Source organism: Podarcis gaigeae, assembly GCF_964106915.1.
Source record: "Podarcis gaigeae genome assembly, chromosome: 2".
Classification (NCBI taxonomy): Eukaryota; Metazoa; Chordata; class Lepidosauria; order Squamata; family Lacertidae; genus Podarcis; species Podarcis gaigeae.
In genome coordinates, this window is record NC_139679.1 from 32,039,050 (window position 1) to 32,060,766 (window position 21,717).

A 21,717-nucleotide genomic window follows, 5' to 3' on the forward strand; every position below is an offset into this window, starting at 1 on the left:
GCTAAGAACAGACCTACAAGTATCCCGCTAACTCTGGGACCTGTGCTTCCAGAGGGAAGTATCTAGGAACAGTTCAGGTGGCTAAATTTGAGAACCCCTAATCTCCCTGTGGGATGTGCTAACTTTTGTGCTTCCTGAAATCTGCATTGCTTGCCCCCTGCAGTGGTGCTCCCCAGGAAAAAAGAGGTATGTGCTTTAAGGATAATGTTGTTGCCCAATTGCTTTTTTGCAGATCCAAGTTCTGCAATGTGATGCAAAGATACAGGACAGATTCACATAGAGTGCACATGACTCCCCCACCCCACCCAAGATTCCTGCAGTTTCCCCTCAAAGAGCTACAATTCCCACAACCCTTAACAAACTAGTTCCCAGGGGTCTTTGGGGAAAATCCATGTGCATTAAATGTGCTTTAAATGCATGGTGCAGTCTGAAAAAACTCAGCATGAATTTTGAGTTTTATGAAGTTTGGTGGCATCATGTTTGGGCACAATCTGTAAATCAGTTTGGTTTATGATTTAGGGCGATCCAAAGCTTATTCTGTAGTGCAGTGGTGCTGACATGCTGTTTATTTATTCAGACCGCAGCCGTGCCTTTGAATCAAATAGGGAACTCAAATAGGGAACTCAAGATTGCAAACTGGCAAATGGGGACCAGTTTCCGCTTTATGCCTGAGCTTTCTGGTTGGAGTACTAAAGCAGGTAGCAGGGACATGTAAAAACACCGCATAAGCCATTCATGTCACTAAAGTCATAACTGGGGTAATGTATCTCTCTCCTTCAGGTTGGCTGCACAGGACTACATCTGGACTGCTAATTCTCTGTCTGCTATGCTCTGGCTTAGATGACTCACTCCGTAAGTGTCCTCAGGCTCTCTGATCCTTCTCTGTTTAAGCAACAGCTGTCATGGCCGTTGGGAATGGGAGAAAGCTATAGACAGGTTCCTGACTCTTGGCTGTATGACTGCATGTCTTGGCTTGTGTTGCTTTCAAAGAAAAGGCCAGGCAGTTCTGTTCCATCCAGACTTTCTCACAGTGGCAGGACTCTATTAACTATGGATCATACCTGCATAGGAACCTGCTTCAGAGCTGTGGAGCCTGTGGTCCTCCTGAAGTTGCTGGACCAGAACTCTGATCATGACTGACTTTTGGCCATGCTGGCTGGGGGTGATGGGAGTTATAGTTCAACAAATATCTTTGGGGCCAGAAGTTATCCATCCTGACTTAGGTCCCTCTCCACTTTTTCTATTGCTTGTGGGAGAGGGGGCATGAAAGCTGACATTTGTTTGAATTCCATTAACTAGGAAACTCCTTCCCAATAATTAAATACAGCATTAATGCCGAACATTAATGCAATAATGCATGGAAGTTTTCTGTCCAATGATCTCTAGCACACTCAGCATGAAACCACTGCTTGCTTATGTATTTTTATACATGTGCTATCCATGTATTTTATATATAGAGAGTGGAGGAAGGCAAGGAAAGCCAAAACAGAGTTACCTTGAATTGCACAAATATTGTACTATTTCTCTCTATACGTAAAAGGTGTGTGTGTAGATCAAAATATTCAGGAGGCCCCATGTGACTTGAGCCTGGGCATACCAAGCAGATCCATATCTGGAAATAGTTTTTATCTACCAGATTATTTCCATACATCTAATGGGCATGGGTTATTCCCAGAATAACTGACGAAGCTAAACTTTCCTTCCTCTTGCTCACACAATTTTACCGATACTTTTACTGGTATAGTCTTGAGTTGTTAGAACTGATGAATGTTAATTCCAGCCTCCAGTTTTTCTGTGTGAATTTAGATAATAAATATCTGCATGCATATCCAGGACAGTGCCTGACATACAAGAGCAGCTAGCATTTGACAGTATACAACAGCTGACTTGCAGTACCATTCGGTAAATTTTTGACTAACCCTATTCATTCTTAAGCAGTTGTTAAATGTCCTCTAGAACGACATGGAGAAACATACACTGAATTGTGATGTAAATTTTGATTTTGACATTTAAATGTGAGGAAGTTCTGTCATCCAAATCTGATCCAAGAAATTAGAGCAATGTATTAGATTCTGAATTTTGTTTCCTTTTTTAAAAAAAAAACTGCAGTAATTAACAGTAGCAGCTCTAGAATTCCATCCATGCTCATAAATAGAATCAGGTCCCACAATTTCAGAATAGGTAGAAGAGGGCAGGGTAGAGAGGTATCCATTCAGTTCAATTCAAGGATGCTATGACTAGCTCTCTGGCACCTCAAGCTTCTTCTTGTAGCTTGTAGTCTGCTTCTGTTAGCCTTTCACTTTTTGTGTCATCTACTTACTACAGATCTATATGATGGAGCAGTCCGGCTGGCTCAGGGAAACTCTCTCACTGAGGGCCGTGTGGAGATCTACTATAATGGCGAGTGGGGGACAGTATGTGACGATGGCTGGGATATTATGGATGCACACGTGGTCTGCCGTTCCCTGGGCTTCATGAATGCAGTAGAAGCAAAGCAAGGGGCAGCATATGGGGAAGGTACAATACAGATTTTCATCCCTTATGATATAGAAGAATAGTGTATGTGCGCTACTGTTTCCTTTACCCTGCCCCATTGCTTCCTAGACCCAAATCCTATTTTACCTGGGTGTGTTTAGCCTGGAGAAGAGAAGATTAAAGATGGTATTCAACTAAGTTTTACTCAGAGCTGACCCATTGAAATTAATGAATATGACTAAGCAGGGTCCATTCACTTCAATGAGTCTGCTTTGATTAAACACCACCCTATAGGAAGACATGGTTGTTGTTGTTTAGTCGTTTAGTCGTGTCCAACTCTTCGTGACCCCATGGACCAGAGCACGCGAGGCACTCCTGTCTTCAGAAGACATGGTAGTGGCCTTCAAAAAATCAGAAGGGCTGTCACACAGAAGACGGAACATATTTTTGTTGTTGTGGCTTCAAAAGCTGGGACTAGAACCAATTGGTGGAAATTACAGAGAAGTGAATATTCTCTAACATTAGGAGAAACCTCCTAACCATAAGAGCCGTTGGACAGTAGAACAGGCTGTCACATAGGAGGCAATGGGCTATCCTTCAATGGACACATGGAAACAGGCTGAGCCCCTGTCTTTATGGGACCTTTCCCATTCTTTTCTCATCCTCAATTTGCCCCCCCCTCCCTATGGAACTCCCTTCCCTCCAAGATACAATCTGTGGGGTCTCATGAGTTTTTGCTGCCAATTAATACATACTTTTTCACCTAGGCTGTTGTTTTCTTTAACAGAATGCTACCCTTTGCATCTTGAATTTTGTACAGTGGTACCTTGGTTCCCAAATGGCTTAGTTGTCAAACAAATCGGCTCCTGAATGCCACAAACCCAGAAGAAAGTGTTCTGGTTTGTGAACGTTTCTCGGAAGCCAAACATCCTCCGCAGTTTCCACGGCTTCTGCTTGAGTGCAGGAAGCTCCTGCAGCCAACTGGAAGATGCGCCTTGGTTTTTGAATAGTTTCGGGAGTCAAAACCACTGTACTTTGTTTTAGAGCACTTCCAGATGGCACATTTATTGAGCACTCATAATGATTTGTTTGCAAAAAGTTTATGGTGAGGTTATACAATGCCAGAAGTTTATCTAAGAATTTGTGATTTCTTTGCGGGAAGGTTATACAACGGTGCTCTAAGTGATTGTTATTTCATGCTTTCCAGTGCTTTTTCGAATCACTTGCCTTACCACAAAAAGTCCATGGGGGATTTATTGTACAAGAGCGCCTGTTATTTGGGCAGTCTGAATTTGCCAATATGCAATTGAATCCCATTCACAAAAATGCAGCAGTCTGGAAGCATCCTTGGAACTTCTTGTGAATTTTAATTGTGCAGTATTTTAACCACTTTTGAAATGTTTAAATTCTCATTGCAATGTGCTTTGTTAGGCACGTTGCTTGAAAAGGGGTATATAAATGCACCAGCCAGATAGATAGATAGATAGATAGATAGATAGATAGATAGATAGATAGATAGATCTCTAACTCTTATTTTGTGAGAACAATTGTTTATTTTTAGTTTTTAAACGTTTAAAAGTGCAATGCTTCTGCATCCAAGTCAGTGCAGCATGACGAGCATGCAACTGAGCTCTGGCTCTGAGGAATGAATGAGCACAATTGATCTTTGCTGTAAATTGGAGGCATGTTTTGTATGTTAGAAATTAATACAAGCCTCAGCTCCACTTCAGACCTACAATATTAGCAGTGGGCTATATCAAGTCAATTGTCTTTCTCTTTCTCTGCAATCTACAACATGGGGCTATTATTTATTGTTATAGGTTAAAACAAAAAGTTCTTCCTTCTTCTCTACTCCCTATCTCTGGTGTGACAGACTACTGTGTTTGCTTTCTCCACAGGACTGGGTCCCATTCTTCTAGATGATGTCAATTGTATTGGGACAGAGAAGTCTCTTGTACAATGTGGATCTCAAGGCTGGTTGTCGCACAACTGCGGACATGGGGAGGATGCAGGAGTGGTGTGTGACAAGAGTGAGTCCTCAGTGTGATGTGGTTAGCTGTGTCATCAAAATATCCTAGGGTCACAGGTGTCAATGGTGGCAGCAGGGAGCTTATAATTTACCCAATTTCAGATAGGGGGTGCCCAGGTAGAACTACTACTACCTTGGTGTACCAGTTCAAACCTAGCCCTGCTGGTTTTGCTATGTCAGTCTGTTGTTCATTATTTCAGTTTTCAGATGCTTTTGAGTGACAGCCAAAAGTGCCTGTTTGGCAATGGAATAGATCCCCGCCTCCATGCAACATGAATTCCCTTTCCTCTCCTCACCCCTGCAGCCCCCCCCCAATACCCTCAGATCCACTCCAGAAGGTTGGGGGACCCAACAGAGGTGATGATGAAAGGGGAAGAGAAGTTCCATTGTGCTTGCCAAATGCTGGCTATCACTGTTTGGCAATACACCTAAACTAATTCCATACATTTTTATTTATGCAAGTAAAGTAATTTCCCTGCTGCTATTGTTCCATAACCCTCTCTGTCATTTTGGAGTGGGGCTATTGGTTATTGCATATTATACTGCAAATTCATGGTCAGCGAGGTTTTCTGTTTTCCCCATGACTCATTTTTGTTTCCATCATTCCAGAAAAACTCCAGGAGTTTTTCCTGGATCATTCCAGAGGTTTTCCTGAGGACCTTGGTAAACTGTATGACAGCCGGCAGGACTGTGACCTCAACATCGCTGTGCTGATAGCAGATAACAACACTGAAGTCCTGAGTCTGTGTGCACATAGACTGATTCTTCGTACAAACAGTGAGGCCAGCCTTCTTCTCCAAGGAAGCACACTGAAGGTAGATGAAGAGTGCCTGCCCAATGTGAACAGCTTTCTCAGGTAAGAATAGCAAGGGTTTGACATAGCAAGTCTGATTCTCCTGACTTTCTATGCATTCTGTGCATCAACATGAGGCTGTAATGGGCAGTATTTGAGCCATACAGGAGAGCACACTGTTCTATTAGCTCCTTCACTAAGTTGATCTAAAACAGAGCACTCACTCAGACAACAGAAGCACCTCAAAAGGCTTCTGCAAAATGTGTTCAGTCTGAAGGGCACAGAAAAACATCTGTGTAAGGGCCAGCATCTCTGCTTTGTGCGTCAAGCAGGGGCGGGGATTGTTTTCAGGTATTTGCAGGTAATGTGGGGCTTACCCCCAAGACTGAATCTAGTTCAGCTAAGTTACAGGCTTAACTGTAATAAATGATCTAGTGGATCACACTGGTCTTGCTTGTTGCCTTCCCCTTTCTCCTTATGGTCGGAAGGTAATGAAAACTAAGCATGTCAGTAAGTCCTCACTTTTTTCTATTGCTTGGATTTGGATTTGAGGCACCACAAACATTCTTTTCAAAGTCCTGAGTCTTTCTCTTTCAAAACCCATCATGATAAAAATAAGCAGCTGCTGTATAGCCATTATCTCACTTCTTAAGTTTCCTTCTGTTCATGCAGGTACTTCTACTCACGGCAGATCAGAGTGACACTGCATTCAGTAAAGTGCTTCCACAAGTTGGCTTTGGCCTACGGAGTTCCAAGCCTGCAAGCGTACTGCATCCAGGTCTTCCCCAACTTATTTCCATTGGACCCCACTTTTCATGTTCACCTGAAGCTGTACAACTACAGCCTGGCCAGTGGAGATGCCCAGCTGCAAAATCTCACCATGCAGCACCTAGCCTGGAACTGTGAGGCCTTGACTCGCACTGAGGCCTGGTTGGCCCTGACACCAGAGATGATGGAGGCCCTGCTGTCCCGTACAGATGTTGTGATTCAGAATGAATGGTCCCTGCTGAAAGCTCTGGACCAATGGGCTCATACCAATGAAATAAAGGAAGGCCACGTGGAAAAGATCCGCTTTCCTATGCTTTTGCCAGAGCAGCTGCTGGAGCTCCAGTTCAACCTGACCTTTTATGAGACTTATAAGAATATTTTCCAGAGGAAGATTATGGAGGCTCTTGAATTCCACACAGTGCCACTCAGATTCCTAGAGCAGTACAAGCTCCATGACCTCACAAGTGATTCACACATCCCTCGTTTTTACACTGAGCCCACTTGGAGCATGCACCTAAGCTATGGCTTCTGGTTGCAGCAGTATTTTCTTGGATCCCAAGTCACCCAGCAACTTGAAACAAACAAGCACCCTAGCTTTCTTTTCAAGATGCAGAAGATAACCTGGACCTTCAACTACCACAGCCCTGAACAAAACCACCAAAATGGTACATGCTCTTCCTCAGACATTACCCCTGTTAGCTATCTTGCACTGGAAGGTTCTTCTGATGACACCATCCATTACAATAACAAAGCACTCTTGCTCTGCCAAAGTTCCTATATCGCAGGTATTGTCAGTTTTCAAAATGGTACAGCCGTGGTTCCCAATACCACCTTCTTCCCATGCCCAACTCGCTACTCAGGTTTTATTGTTGTGGTGCGTCCTAGTTACAAGCTGAACACATAAAAGGCTAGGATTCTCTGTTGCAGGCAGAATATATAACAAGTCAAAATCTGCCCTTGAGGCACATCTCATAGTACCTCAGCTTCTATTGTTGTCCTAGCTGCTTCTCTAACTGTTGATTCAGCATTGTGTCTTGATAGTCCAAGCCAGCATCTATATCATGGTGAGCTAATTCAAAGTGGATAGGTAATTTTATTCACCCTCGAGTTTGACAGATGCATCTACAATTAATCCTAATTAATTTAAGTCCCCATGCTGTTGGATGTGCATTCCCTGCCCCTTTATATCCCCCTAGCTTGAGATTCTCTCTTAATAAAATTTGAAAAACAAGTTGCCAACTTTCACTTTCAATATTATTATATTATTAACATTGATTTATTAATTGCCTTCTAAACCACCATCTCAATAAGATTTACATATGAAACAATTAAAAACAGTTAAAAATACAAAAATGAACACATTTTTAAAAAGATTAAATCGCTAAGAAGAGGACACTCGTGGCAAAGACCCATTTAGCCTGTTGGAACAAAAATGTCTTCAGTTGTTTCGAGAAATTGCAGATTCTGAACATGAATGATATTCCAAAGAAAAGGGGTAGCAACACTAAAAGCTACACATTTTTGGTGATCCAAAAAGCCACCACCACCATGCCATTCTTCTAAAGATCTCAGACAAAAATGTCTTTGAGCATTCACAGGATGACCTTACCATAGAGTCAGCTGCTATTCTGAAAAACTGACCTAACAGCAGTGCCTCTGAACATGTGCAAAGTATGTTCGCCTTTTGAAGGGCACTAGTTTCTTTCTTTTTGTAACCTCGTAGAATTAAAGAATCCCTGTCTTCACGCAGTTTCTGTGATAAGCCTACGTAACTGGGAGGGAAAAACTAGTAGTCATGTACAATACTTCAATCCTGTCCAGGAGTGCCATCTTGGCCCCATGACTGTGGGTGCCTGATGCCATGGGTGCCATGCAACTGGCGCTGAAATTTGTGGGTGCCCAGCCCCTTCATGGGGAATTTTATGGGTGCTCAGGAACCCAGGGTCCCAGGGAGTCGGCACCTATGATCCTGTCAGTACTTACTTTGAAGTAAACCACTCCAGGGCTTAGTACAGCTATGTACAGTAGTCATACGACTGCAGCAGTAAAAGAATGGAAAGATTTATTCAGAAAACACTGAACAGAACATAAATTCAGGCATATAGATCAGCAGTCTAGCAATAAAACTTCACACATAGTGGAAAAGGGTCAAAGTCAGAGATGCAGGGTTAAAACATTTAAAACTTTTAATTTCCTAGAAAATTACTAAGCCACATGTATATAGACTTCAGCCTTCTCAGTCTGAGATCAACTGTCAATCTGCCAAATTGGTTTCAGCTGGTTGTTTGCTCATGCTGCTCTATCTCTAGGTGAAAAAACAGACATCATCTATAGGTGGAAACAGTGACAGCTCATGCCCACTGGACCTGGTAGGGCTGTTAGGAAGTCAGGGGTGTGTGGTCAATTAAGTGTCAGTGCATGATCAGTTCTAGTTTTCTCCCTATCCTTCTCCCTTGCAAAGATACCATGGGGACTTAAGCTTTGCAGTTGTACAAATACTTAAGCAGTACCTACCTAAACTGAAAAGTGTCTTACTGTACTTTGGTTCAGAAGAGGTCCCGGCTGTCACAGTTGATTCTCTGTGGGGAAAAAGCTGCATTTCAATGCAAAGGAAACAGTGCAAATGGGAAAAGAATGTGATCAATTACATATGGTTTGTGGACTGAAAGCAACAAAAACAGCAAATATTTATCATGTTTGCTGTATTGATTTCCGGTCCAGACATGGGGCAAATAAGCGAACACTGATCATTTGCACTCCTGTTTTCATTTGAATTCTCTGACAAGGAGATGTTTAGCACCATGTCTAGTTTGGTTGTTAGCATTAGTCATACAGTTGCTAAGACCAGGAAGCAGGCTGCTTGACCCGGAAGCTTTTAAAGGGGCTCTGGGCACACTTCCTGTCTTGCAATGCTGTGGCCTGCTGTCAGAAAAATGATTCCATGTCCACCATTTCTTCTAGTTCCCTTCTCTCATCAGAGTACACAAGCCAAATCCTTGCTTGTTATATCTGACTTCTGGCTTCCAAATCTGGAGGAATTTCCCACAATATAAGGCATCCCTCCTGTGCTGGGGATAATACGACCAGATTCCCTTAAATAATTTATACAATAACATGAATGATTTCTATAAATAAGTGCATGTAAAGTTACCATGGAAGAGCAAAACTAACTAAATAAAAACTGTATGTGCAATTGCCATCTATCCCACATCACATCACATCAGTATCTGCATTTATGTCCATTCTACTGGCTATACAGTAATCCCTTGGCAGTTTAATAATATATATTAATAGGACACCCACCCCCTGACTTCATGGCTGCAAAGAAGCAGGTTGTTTGATTGCCAGGATCTCTTACCTGTTTCTTTTATTTAGTTTTTCCCCTCTGATGCTCTTATGCCCCTTGGGGAAGGGCTGTAACTCAGTGATATAGTGTCTGCTTTGTGTGCAGAAGATTCAAGGTTCAATCCCCAGCATCTCAAGGTAGGGTTGAGAAACACTCCTTCCTGAAACCCTGGGGAGCCACTGCCTGCCAGTGTAAACAAAACTAAATAAGAAGGACCAATGGTCTGATTCAGTATTAGACAGCTTCCTATATGTCTCCTATATGTTGCACATAAGGATAGGGATGGTTTTCCAGCTCCAGAGAGATTTCCCTCTCTCCCTCAGAGGCGGTTTGCGACACACATAGCAAAAAGTGTTTCATTTCCTGAGCATGATCAGCATTTTAAAAGTTGCTTTAATGGTTAAGGTGAGGGTGAGTCCAACAATGAGCACTGTCAGCACTTCAAACAGGAAAGCAACACCGCAAAAGCTGAAGAACAAAGAGAACCTGATTGGCCACAAATGCCTTGCAAGGGACAACATCTTAGCAGTGGTCCTGAGGACGTTTGCCTCTCATATATTCTGACAATGTAGGCTGTCTCTGCACATGATTCCCATCATGTGAGTGAGAAGCTCTTCTATCTCTTTCAAAAGTCTTCCTCCTAAACACATCCAGGGCTGGGGCTCTTCCTTAGTTTTCCCTAGTTCTGTATCAATGCATCACTCCTGTGCCTGTTTTTCCCTCATAAAAGTTCAGGAAAATGTTTTGCCTACTTTTTGAGGGGAGGGCCTGCATTTACTTTAAAAAAAAATAGTGGTAAATTAGCAAATTTACGAATTTGTTCTTGTTCTTAAGGTATCTTCCACAGCAGAGCCCTTTAATGCTGCTGAGGAATTTCACTTGAATCAAAATGGAAGCTCCACACAGCACTGAATTTAGCTTTCTATTTTCCAACAATGCTTTTCTCCACGGTCAAGATCCTTCTATGTTTACTTACAAGCCCTATTCAGTAAAGGTCCCTTTGAATGTTAAATTAAAACCCTGCCAATGTTATTGCTTCCTGTTGATCAAAACTGGAGGATTACTGATTAAAAGCCTGTTAATTGCCTCTTGAATAGGGATCAGAGGCAGCATGCCAATGAGTACCAGTTGCTGAGAAACAGCCGTGGGAAGGGGGCTATTGGTCTTATTTTTTAAATAGTAAGATAGTGTTATTTCATCATTACAAACTCAAAAAAGAAAAGATAATTAGACATTAACAAGTAATTAAAGTCCCCCCAAAAAAGAATCTGACATTGGGGCAATTAAGGAAAGACTATTCAACAGGCAATTTACAGGCCACAAAAAAAAAACAGAGGATGGCCTCCTGTTTCCCCGCCCCCCCAACCTATAAAATTGCAATAAAATGCAGAATCTGTAATTTTTTCTGCCCTATGTGGAGCCACTACTGTACTTTCATATCCTCTTATCCAGGATAGGGATGAGTCATTTTGGGAAAGCTAGATGTGTTGTTGGTGTTGTTGGTTTCTAAACTGCCCTTTACCCCATAGGATCATAGTGTGGTATACAGCAAAGTAAACACATCACAAATGCAATAAAACAGATTTGAACCATAGCATCAAATTGACCCACCCCTCAACTACAAATCAGCAGTGGACATTGTTCCAATACCCAAGCCTACCCTTGTCCCCTAAACATCAGCATAAAGAAGTACATATTGAGCCATCAGCAAAAGTTCATCAATGAAGGACACAGCTGTATTCCCAAGGTGAGGGAGTTCCACAAATTGTCCAGGGCTGGGGGAAGAAGGCACAGAGAAGGTCCTCTCCAAGCAGTGGCGTAGCGTGGGGGTGCAGGGGGGGCCCGGCCGCACCAGGCGCAACATCTGGGGGTTAGGGTTAGGGGGCGCAAATCCACGGGTTAGGGGTGAAAAAGACTGATGCTTTTTCATGTATTTTGGTTTTAAATTGTCCAGGGCTTTGTACATCAGAGTTCAGCAGCAAATAAGCAGCCAGTATAGCTCCTGGAGGACGGGCGTTACATGAATTCCCCTTGCTGTATCACTCAAAACTCTAGCAGCTCTGATCTGCACTAGTTGCAGCTTCTGGATATTACAATAGCCTAAACAGGAGGTGGGTAACTGTAGTTGGGCTATCCTGGTCAAGGAAGTGTTGCAGCTGATAAACCAGAGATAGGTGGAAATAGTCACTCCTAGTCACCTACTCTCCAGTGACACAGCTAGAACCAAGAGGGCCCTGCAATTCTGCCTAAAACATGCTGTTTCTTTAATTCCCAGGTTGGTTCCTAACCCAGGATTTCTATGAATCTGTAATGCAAGTGATAATAAACCAGAATGATTCTGGATGAAACCATTATAGGGATTTGTGGGGCTTACCCTGCCATTTGGCAGAATGGAGCCATCTGCTTTAGGCAGCATCATAGGGTGGGGGAACTGATGAAAGCTGAATTTGTTGCCTGAATGATAAAGCAGGACTTTCTAAAGTGTTGGCCCTAGCAGGGTGGGGCCCCCCACTTGTACTCTGATTCAGGCAGGAAAATGTTTTGGATGTGCACCGAGAATTTGGTTAGAACAGCTCCCTCCCTCCCCCCCACCTCATGCCTGGGTCTGTGCTAGTGGGTGTGGGAACTGCAGATGTCTGAGTTCCAGGATTGGACCAGCCCTTGGCCTGTGTTTACTAAGTGTCCACGCTTTCTGTGCTGTGAGCAATAAAGCCCGCAAATGGCTGCACATGTGTTTCCATTTATCTCCAGCCATGACTCACTGCTGGGCGCTCAGCCGGCTCCACTCCCTGGCCGTCAGCAGGACCCGCCTCCACCCTGGCTTCCTGACCTTAGCATTGTCAAAACACTCATGCAGATCCTTCTGCGCCTGTTGCAATTTTTCTGCACATCCCTGGGGCATTCTGAGGCTGCTGTACTGTGACGGGACCTCCTTCTCTTTGGCAACCTTGGTCTGAATTCAGAACATGGGGGCTGGGAGGGACCAAGTGGTCAATGCCCTTGGCACGTTCAGAAATAAGGATGGCGTGGGAAAAGGTCAAGATCTGGTGACTACATGAAGTGCCAAGGTAGAGCAGCAGAGTTAAGACACAGCAATGTTTGCCCTTGCCTGTTTTTAACAGATGTGAGTTTGAGAGGAGCTCAGGGCAGTCCCGAATCCCAAGGAGAGGAACAGATTACAGAAAGGGGGAGAATATTTTTTTCCTTTTGTAAAATGGACCACATGTTCATCATGAGCATGCTGCTGATCTTGAATGGCCAGGCTTCCCATCAATATAGAAGCCATCAGTGGAGGTGACCAATTAGGGAGAACGAGGCACTGCCTCAGTCCGCCCCCACAGCCCCTGCCTTCTTACTTACAACCAGTCCAGAGAGTGGCCTTGGCTGTCAGCTTTGTCTTCCTTAGTCTCAGCAGGGAGGAAGATAGGGACAAAACCAGAATGAATTGGCTGTGTTTGCGCCGGTCATTGGCTTTGGCTCCATTTCTGGTGACCTTATGCTCTACCAGTCCTAATGAACATCAGTCACCACTGGAAGTCAGTTGCTGCTGCAAGGAAGAGGCATCATTCAGGGTACCCCTAATTCTTTGGAATTGTTTGAGGGGAAACCAGGGGGGAAGCTTGCGGACAGCTTAGATATAGGGAATGCAGCGCCCAACACACACACACTGCTCCTTCAGCATGTTCAGGCCATAGCAGACCCCTAACTTATGTGGAATTACCTGGAACCTGGCCAAGATGAATCTCTATGCATGTGAAGAATATACAAGACTGTATGTTGTACAACTCACTTCAACTTAGTTAAAGTGCTTGGGAAGGCCTCTCAAGCTTATGAAAGGGAGACTCTAGAACATAGTATCTGAGGCTTTTGCCTCTTGAGGTCATGTCGTTCTCACTTTCCTCTGTGACTAGACTCATGGTCTGAGGATTGAGAAATCCCTGTATTTTGGAAAGCAGCAGAAGCCACTTGGAAGAAGAAGCTGGGCAGTCTCCTGCCTTGCTGCCAACAGCTGAAATGCATTTCCTCCTCTTGCTATGAGATTCCATCTGGCACAACAAGGGTGGGAACTTAGCATGTTTTTAAGAGTTGAGCTGCAGCGCTGAAAACAACTTCCGCAGCTTAATTCGAGCCAGGTCTCAATGGCATTTCACCTCAGAAACTATTTTCAGGGCTATGGTTCATCCCTAAAACATGAAGAGGAGTAACAAATAAACAGGGTGCCACTGTGCATGTGCAGAAGTCCTCTGTCTCACTGGAGTAATCATAAATAGCTCCCCAAAATCTGGGATTAGAAGGCTGGTAGCAGTAGACCAGCTGATGGAATTCCAGATGATGATTGTTTTCAAAATCTTTGATTCATCACTGATAACAAAGATCAAGCTGGTTTAGAAATTTCACGTTCTGATCTGGAAGCACTTTGGTAGCCCAGTGGTGAAGCTGGTTTATATATTCTTCTAGAATGTCTAGCATTTATATGCTGGCATTAACCAACTTCCTCAGCCCCCTGGGGAAGACAAAGGTAGAGAAACTGAAGGGACCAATTAATTGATTTTCTCCAAGGGAAGGAAAAATTATCCAATAATTTCTTGGTGGTCGGACTCAGTATTATTAGTGGCACTAGCACAGATTCTTTCTCTACCCAGCCCCCTTTTTGGTACAGCTGCAGAAATGTGTTGTGAAAGGGGGCATTATTGGTTTATTTCTGTTCTTATTTTTATCATGTATTTTGTGGGGGTTTTTTAATTGTAATTTTATGTTATGAACCACCCTGAGATCTACGGGTTATATGGTGGTATAAAAATTTAATAAACAAACAAAAAATAGCTGTGCTGGTATCCTGGTCACCATTTTTGAATCCTGCACAATATTCTGGAATCTAGTATACTTCTGGGTCGCAGTGAAAGGAAAAGTGGCAGGTGTTGCAAAAATTGTGGAAAATATTCAGAGAAAATTCGGCAAAGTAACCTTTTTCTAGGTGGGGGCAGGTGAGAAAAAAATCTCAATTATTTTCCCTCAGAAAAATGTTGGCCCAGTTCTGCCATATTTCCTCTGGCAGCGTCCTGTCAGAATGCCTTGGGGAGTTCTATTGCCAACAATGGCTGCCTTGCCAACAGTGGCTGGGCCTCTTTTTTTTTCTTTTTTAGGCCACATCTGACATAAGACATCACTGGAGGACTTACCTCTCCTCAACTGTCACCCACATCACTTAGAGGCCTTCTCTCAGCCAATATCAGAGTGCTTCACTGGGAGAGCTGGGAAGCAGAGCTCAACTCAGTCAGCTGTGCTGTGACAGGCCTGCTCCATCAGGCCTCCTCTCCCCTCAACTGCCGTATGGGGGCAGCCATTCCATCAGGTGGCCTGAACAGTGCCAGCTGGTCAACTGTTTAGAAATTGGTGCCTGAATTTTGATTTTCCTCTACTATATCACTGTCCTTTTCCCTTGTGTGTATTTTTTTTTTACATTGTAAGCCTGAAGTTAGGGACCGTCTTGTTTTACTTGTAAGTCAGCTGCTGTGGGAGACTTTTTGGCTGAAGAGCCAGGTACAAATGCTCTAAATAAATAAATAAATAAATCCTTGCTGACTGAATTGACTTGTTTTCTGGATGTTTAGCTCTGCTGAATTAACATAAATGCTTATTCCAGGGATTCTCTCTGCTGAGAAGGAGCCAGGAAAACTTGGCTGGGCTTGCTGAATGATATTGGGGGCAAGATTTAAGGAAGGGGGCAGCAGGAACCAGTTTATGTGGGTTAATCAGTGCTGCATTATTACTGTTATTATAGATTAATAAGTAGAGACTTCTATGCTCAACTGAAGATTTATAAACATACCATGAAAACAGCTTTAAAAGCATTTTTTAAAAAGTAGAAAAGCAACAACTTTAGGCTTAAAGACAATACAGAATGAAAATCTAAGGCAGATTATCTTTTTATTGAGTTGGAAAAAGCTTGTGGAAACAAAAAATATCTTCAAATGTTTCTGGAAAGGACAAGTGGTAGACACCTGTCAATTAGGATCAGTTAGGATCCTGTTCCACAGAACAGGGGCACCCACCCTAAAAGCCCTGCTGTGGATTATTGTGGAGTGACCTCCTCATATTTGAGGGTCTTCGAGGGAAACTCTTCTGCTGCACGCAGTGACCTACAGGGAAAAGAAGTAGTAATATATTGGGCTCACAGGTTTTATAGGGGGATATTAATAATGGATATGAAATACCAGTATTGTGTAGCAGGGTGCTACCTCCTCATGGAGCCTCCTTTTAGTCACATTTTTACAGCACTACTACTATTATTCTCTCTCTATAGAAAATGCATGCTGCCTTGTGGAGCGCCAAGCACACGCCTGGCCTTAAATAATTTATCTAAATCATGTATATACACAAACACAAATATATAATTTAGCACTCCTTCACAAGGTTCACATTATGAAGATGGAATTCAAGTTTTAATTAGGGCTGTATGCGCTTACTCTTTTAGCAATGATAAACTATATACTATAAATCAATGTATTACTATATATACTATATACTATAAATCATTATATTATATCCAGGGGTGCCAACTTGAATAAAATATTGGAGGGGGGCAGGTAAGCCTCGCCCCACATCACAAGACGTGGCACACGCGCACCATTTAAATGTCAATGCCCATCAACTTTTTTTTTGGGGGGGGAGGAAGCCTCCTCAAATATTTTATTCGTGGGCTGGGGGCGAAGGGACCTCGGCCCCTAGGGGTTGGCTGCAATGAATCTGTATCTCCGATAGCGCCAGGCGTGTGCTTGGCGCTCCACAGGGCTGCATGCTCTTCCCGAGCGGAGAGCTCCAGAAGGAAGGAGCTGTCAACCAAAGAAAGCTTGCGCGGGTCGCCAGAAGCCGAGCCGAGCCGGGACCGGAGGCGAAGGGAGCGAGCAGCGCAAGAGGGCTGCCGGGAGCAGGCGAGCCGCCCGCTCTGGCCCAGTGCCACGGAGAGGAGGGGCAGCGAATCCCCAGAGCCCATTAAAAAGCCAGGCTTCGCCGAAGCTAGGAGAAGAAAACACCTCCATAGAAGGCAGCAGCAAGCAGCAGCAGCAGCTACGATCTGCGAGGCTCCGATTCTTCCAGTGGCGGGATCTTTTTCCAACCCCCAACCAGCCCGAGAGAGAAGGCCGAGTGCAAAGCCCAAACTTTCGCGACTGCCTGCTGCCGCCGCCGCCGCCTAAGCGCCAGGAGTCGCCCTGGGATCGCCGCAGCAGCGGACGCAAAGAGAGAAGCACAGAAGATCGAGGCGGGCGCGCGCGCGCGTGTCTGGATGAGGCGGCAGCAGCAGTGAGCAGTCAAATCTCGCCTACCCGCCACCCCTCCTTCCTTCCCTCCTTTTCTCTCTCTCTCTCTCTCTCTCTCTCTCTCTCTCTCTCTCGGTCTATCTATCTGTCTGTCGGTCTCTGTCCGCAAGATGAGCGCTACGCTCCCAAGCCTCTTGGCCTCGCTGGCCGTGTTGCTCCTGGGAAGGATGGACCGCCTCGCCGACGCCTGCAGTTGCTCCCCGGTGCATCCGCAACAAGCGTTTTGCAATGCAGATGTAGGTAAGAAAAGGACGGCCACCCTCCCCTTCTCTGCGGCTCCCCTAGTGGCTTCTTACGCGGCGTGATCCCACCCAGCATTTCTATCTTTCTCTCTCTCTGCCCCCCCCCCCCCGGCTGCTGCCTTCGCTCCCGCTGCAAACTCACTTGTTAGCAGCCAAAACAACCCCACCCCTTTATCCTGCAAGAAAAGAGCCGCGGTGCGCGCGGGGAAGGGAGTGGGGAGGTCGGTTCCCTCCTGCCCTGGCCTTGGCCAACAGTTGCTATTGTCAAGGAGGCTTTGGGGTTCACGAGATTGTTCCGCTGGCCAATTCTTTCCCCATCGGTTTAAGGCACACGCAGTCACACATACACACACAGAAGTGTCGTTCTCTGCTGGTATTCGCCTCTTTCCCCCGCCCTAGTACGCCCGCTCTGACCCGATCCACAGGAATTCATTGGAAAGCACAAAGGCAACCACGGACTCAAATTCCTCTTTTCTGACGATGGCTTTCTGCCTGCAAGATGCAGGCTGCCAGGGTTTGGTGGGAACAGCTTTGATACGGAGGGGTGGGGAGAGGTGGTGGAAACGGGAGGGGAATGAAACCAGGAAATGAAAACTTCACAAAGGCAAACGGAAAACGTCGGGCCATCTTCCCTGAGTCGACTCGGTCACACCGAAGGGTGTGGGGAGTGCTCCGTTCCTATTTGCATGAGTTAATTTTATACACACACACACACACACACACACACCTTTAAAAAATGCCTTTGCCAAAATAAACAGGGTGGGAGAGCCACATACTCCCCCACCCCCCAAAAAACCAACCTCCCAATTGGAAATTGACTTGCTGAACAGTTCTAGTGTAATTTAGCATGTGCACCTAGGTCCTATTTCTTTTTCTTGAACTCAAGGTACAGCTGTCCTGTTATCACTGTTCTGGGGGTTGCAAGTTAATTCCCCTTGAACTAATTTGGTAGCGCTTCAAAACGCAGGGCTGGGCTGACAGCCTACAAGGAGATCATCATCTTGTGGAGGAAGCTGGAGAGACAGATGGAGGGAGGCATGGGAGGATCTGAGGCTACAGAGCCTGTCTGATGGCACCAGAAGGGAAGCTGCAGGGCATGAGGAAGCTTGGTTGGGTCGGCGCAAAGCGGAAACCAGATTTCCATCGACTTACTGTATATAAATATCTTCACGGTTCCCTAAGCTCCTGGCTCAGGGGAAAGAAACTGTTCTCTTTCCTACGGGAGAATCTCGGCTCTGTTGACTATTTTTGCTGACTGCTGTTGCTTTTAATTGTCAGTAATACACCTCGGCTTCCTACTTCTGGGTGCCTTGAGCAACCCTCCAGGGAAACAGTATTTTTGTAACTAAGAGACTTTTTTTTGCCCAATCTGCATATCCTTCCTATGCAGTAATCAACTAGAGACCCAGGTTGCTTAATGAGCAAGGGCTCTGAGCATTCTATATACAGTATATATAATTTCATCATATCTGCAGCCCTTGTTGGTCGGAAACAGCAAGTGTAGCAATGTTTAAGGAGAGGCATAAAATCATAGTCATAGTACGTTGCCTCCTCACTTACTGCTTCTTAAGAGCTTCGTGTAGAAGTTTCTCACTGGGCCATAAGAGCACATTTAAAGCACATGGGTTCCTTCAAAGAATCCTGGGAACTTTAGCTTGTTAAGGTGCTGGGAATTGTGGCTCTTTGAGGTGCAAATGACCGTTCTCGGGGTTCTTTGTGGGAAGCCATGTGCTTTAAATGTATAGTGTGCATGTGACCTGTGTCTGCCCAAGAAGCAGGAATGCCCCTTTAGTACTTGTGTGTATGGGTTTAACTTTGCAATCCTTTCTTCATCATGAGAACAGAAGACTAGGGGCATTCTATTTCTGCAGTCAGGGTCTCTTGTGTCTGATCACCTAGTCCAGTCAGTCAGGGCATAATCTAAGACACTTTGCCAAGGCCACAGAACCTAATTTCAACGTGAGGGTGTGTAGCCTTGGAAGATGTGAAGTAATAATACAGGAGAGAGGGTCTTGCTCTCACTACAGAATAACCACATGAGGCTCCCCAATATTTGGGATTAGAGAACAGGACTTCCAAGTTATTGGGTTTGTGTGGTGTAAGCCTGAGTCTCCAGGACTTGCCTTTTTAGAAATTAACTACTGGAACAGAGGAGAAAAGTTCCCCGCCCCCCTTTCTGGCTGTCCAATCTGGGTCTCTGTAGGCCTAAAGACCTCTGGTCTGCCTGATTTGGGAAGACCTGATTTTGGATTGTGCTTTCTGTTCCACCTGCCGCTTCCCTGGCTTTGGGACGTGCAGGACTTTGGAGACCATTTTTTTTCCAGGCAGAGCAGTGCACCATGGGTACTAGCTTTCAGCGTGAGTGGGGAGAAGTCTGCAGTGTGGCCTTCTTCCCAGCATTGCTGGGGCCCTCATGAGAAAAATTAGCACTGTGTGTTTCCATCTTGATTCAATCAAGAACTTCATCTGCCAGCTCAGCTAAATGCTGAAGAAGAGGGCTTGATCATTCCATTTTGTGATGTCATAGTGTGCGTCCTTCGCATTTGGCAAATGGTGAAAAGGGCTGAATGGAGAGCCGAGTGAGAGAGCCTGCCTTGCCCTTCTCATTCACTAGGCACTCAGTGCTGGGTCACTCACTGGTGGCTCTTTTATTAGTAGGCGTTGCCATTCTCTTTTCCCAATTTGCTCAGCTTGGAAACTACTGAAAGGTCGAGCCTGATAGAGCTGGGCCTCAAATTCCACTTTTCCCTGTGAATAATCCCCTTATTAAATTTTAACCTATTAAACAAGCAGTCCTGGCCCCAGTTTGCCGATCTTGCTCTAGAGATGGAATTTGAAAATGCTCTGGCAGGGCAGCCTCTCTGCTGCAACAGTCTCGTCCATTAGAAGTTCCAGACTCTCAGGCTGCCTTCTCTGAAACTGTAGTGTGTCCAGGAACTGAGCAGCTGCTGTCAGCAGCAGCCATTTGTGGTTTCACTTTGCTTTTCCAGTGTCACTTCCCTCCACAGAAGTAGACATCTCTGAGATATGAGAACCAGTCATTGTATAGTGTCTGGAGCACATACTCTCAGCATCTAAAGCCTTTCATGTGGGAATCCAGTGAGACCTCACAGGACCCTTTTTGCTCCCTGCAACTAGCAAGAAGATCCTTTTAACCCCTTTTAACAACAAGCAACACTTTTAGTTCTCCATTGGCCATGCCTCAATTTCTACCAGGCTAGCAGAGAGGATGCCCCTAGCCCCATGCACTTTATAGTCAGGAATTGGACTGTGCAGTTTAACTTGCTCCCTTCTGTTTAGTATCCTTTCATTTGCACACCAAAGCCCAGCTTCTAGTTACGGCAGATTGCGAAGTAATCTGCCAATGTGCTTTATTCGGTAAATTATTGATTTGTGATATGAATGGATGTGAAGGTGACAAAGGCCTTTAGCAATATGCAGAAAAGTTTATTACTATGTATAACAAGCAAGTAGAAAGTCTATAGAGGAGTGTTAGTAGCCTAATAAAAATAAGGGTCAATATGGGAGAGAAGCCATATTGGTTATTCGGAAAACAGAAAACAAAATGTGAAATCTAACATGCATTCCAATCAGTGTTTCCTGATGTTCAGTTTTACCAGATGTGATCTAAGCTGTGAAACAGTGCTGAATACAACTATTTTTTAAACAATCATTTTTATTTATTTTCCAATAAAAACAGCCACTGAATACAGCTATTTAAAGAGACATCTTGCTATAGGGTCTGCCCTCTTCCTATGCAAATGAGTTTTTCAGACCTTTTATTATGTATTCATGGAACACCACATTTGAAGGTACTTTGGGTCCAGTCTGTTTAGGATTATGTGCATTAATACAAGAACCTTGAATATGGTCTGGTAGCAAATTGGTAACCTCTTTTTAATAGGTACAGTTTGTTCATAAAAAGCTTCCCAGGATAGTTCATTGGTTAAAGAGTGTTGATTGTGTGAATAAAAGCTAAGGGAATTTGTGGGAATTACCTGGCAGGAAATGTGGACTGGCAAAAACCACTATTTGGAAAAAGTCAGTACAGCTATTGAAGTGTCACCCTCAGTTGGTTCTGCTGTGCGTGTGTGTTTGTGTGCATAGATGTAGCCAGGGGGGCAGCTGCCCCCCATCAAGTAAATAAATAAAAATACTTAACTAAAAGTAGAAATTGTAGAAATATTTTGACAGATTTTTTTGAGCACTTGGGTCAAAAGAAAGTAATTTAAAGTAAAAGTTGTTGAGACGTTTCATTCTTAATCTGCTAGACAGAGCCAGACAGAGGATGATGACAGGTGGGTGTCCTGCCCCCCCCCAACATAAATCCTAGCTATGCCCATGTGTGTGTGTGTGTGTGTGTGTGTGTGTGTGTGTGTTAGAATTATATACATTCACACTTAGGCTGTGTATACACTGCACATTTAAAGCACGCACCCCTCCAAAAGAATCATGGGAACTGTTGTTCACCCCTCACAAAGCTACAATTTCTAGTATCCATAACAAACTACAGTTCTGAGGATTCTTTAGTGGAAGCCATGTGCTTTATATGTATAGTGTTTACACAGCCACCCTGTTACACATGGAGAGTTGCTTTCAGAAATGATGAGTTAGATTTTTAAAGACGTTTAGACAAATCCAGTAAATGGGTTACGGATTTTTATCAATAGTGATTAGCCACAGCTAAACAGAAACTCCCCAGTCAGAGCAGTATACCTCCAGTTATCAGGTGCTGGAAACAGACT

At 44.4% G+C, this 21,717-nt stretch overlaps 2 protein-coding genes and 1 long non-coding RNA gene across 3 annotated transcripts in view; 2 read left to right on the forward strand and 1 right to left on the reverse strand.

The window, feature by feature from the left end:
• Nucleotides 1-7,296, forward strand: part of LGALS3BP (galectin 3 binding protein) — an 8,066-nt gene extending 770 nt beyond the window's left edge. Inside the window, exons 2-6 of the mRNA XM_083727884.1 lie at nucleotides 781-852; nucleotides 2,326-2,517; nucleotides 4,374-4,516; nucleotides 5,125-5,360; nucleotides 5,970-7,296. Of these exons, the coding sequence (XP_083584010.1) occupies nucleotides 781-852; nucleotides 2,326-2,517; nucleotides 4,374-4,516; nucleotides 5,125-5,360; nucleotides 5,970-6,969 (1,643 nt within the window). The 3' untranslated portion in view covers nucleotides 6,970-7,296. The remainder of the gene's footprint in view (nucleotides 1-780; nucleotides 853-2,325; nucleotides 2,518-4,373; nucleotides 4,517-5,124; nucleotides 5,361-5,969) is intronic.
• An 814-nt stretch (nucleotides 7,297-8,110) lies between these two features.
• LOC310839288 lies at nucleotides 8,111-10,727 on the reverse strand. The gene is made up of 2 exons (XR_014561394.1): nucleotides 9,424-10,727; nucleotides 8,111-8,644 (listed from the first exon to the last, which is right to left on the reverse strand). It is a non-coding gene; the product is annotated as an uncharacterized lncRNA (long non-coding RNA).
• Nucleotides 10,728-16,227: 5,500 nt separating this feature from the next.
• The window catches only part of TIMP2 (TIMP metallopeptidase inhibitor 2), a 30,993-nt gene continuing 25,503 nt past the window's right edge, over nucleotides 16,228-21,717 (forward strand). The window contains exon 1 of the mRNA XM_083727855.1: nucleotides 16,228-16,970. Within this exon, the coding sequence (XP_083583981.1) occupies nucleotides 16,841-16,970 (130 nt within the window). The 5' untranslated portion in view covers nucleotides 16,228-16,840. The remainder of the gene's footprint in view (nucleotides 16,971-21,717) is intronic.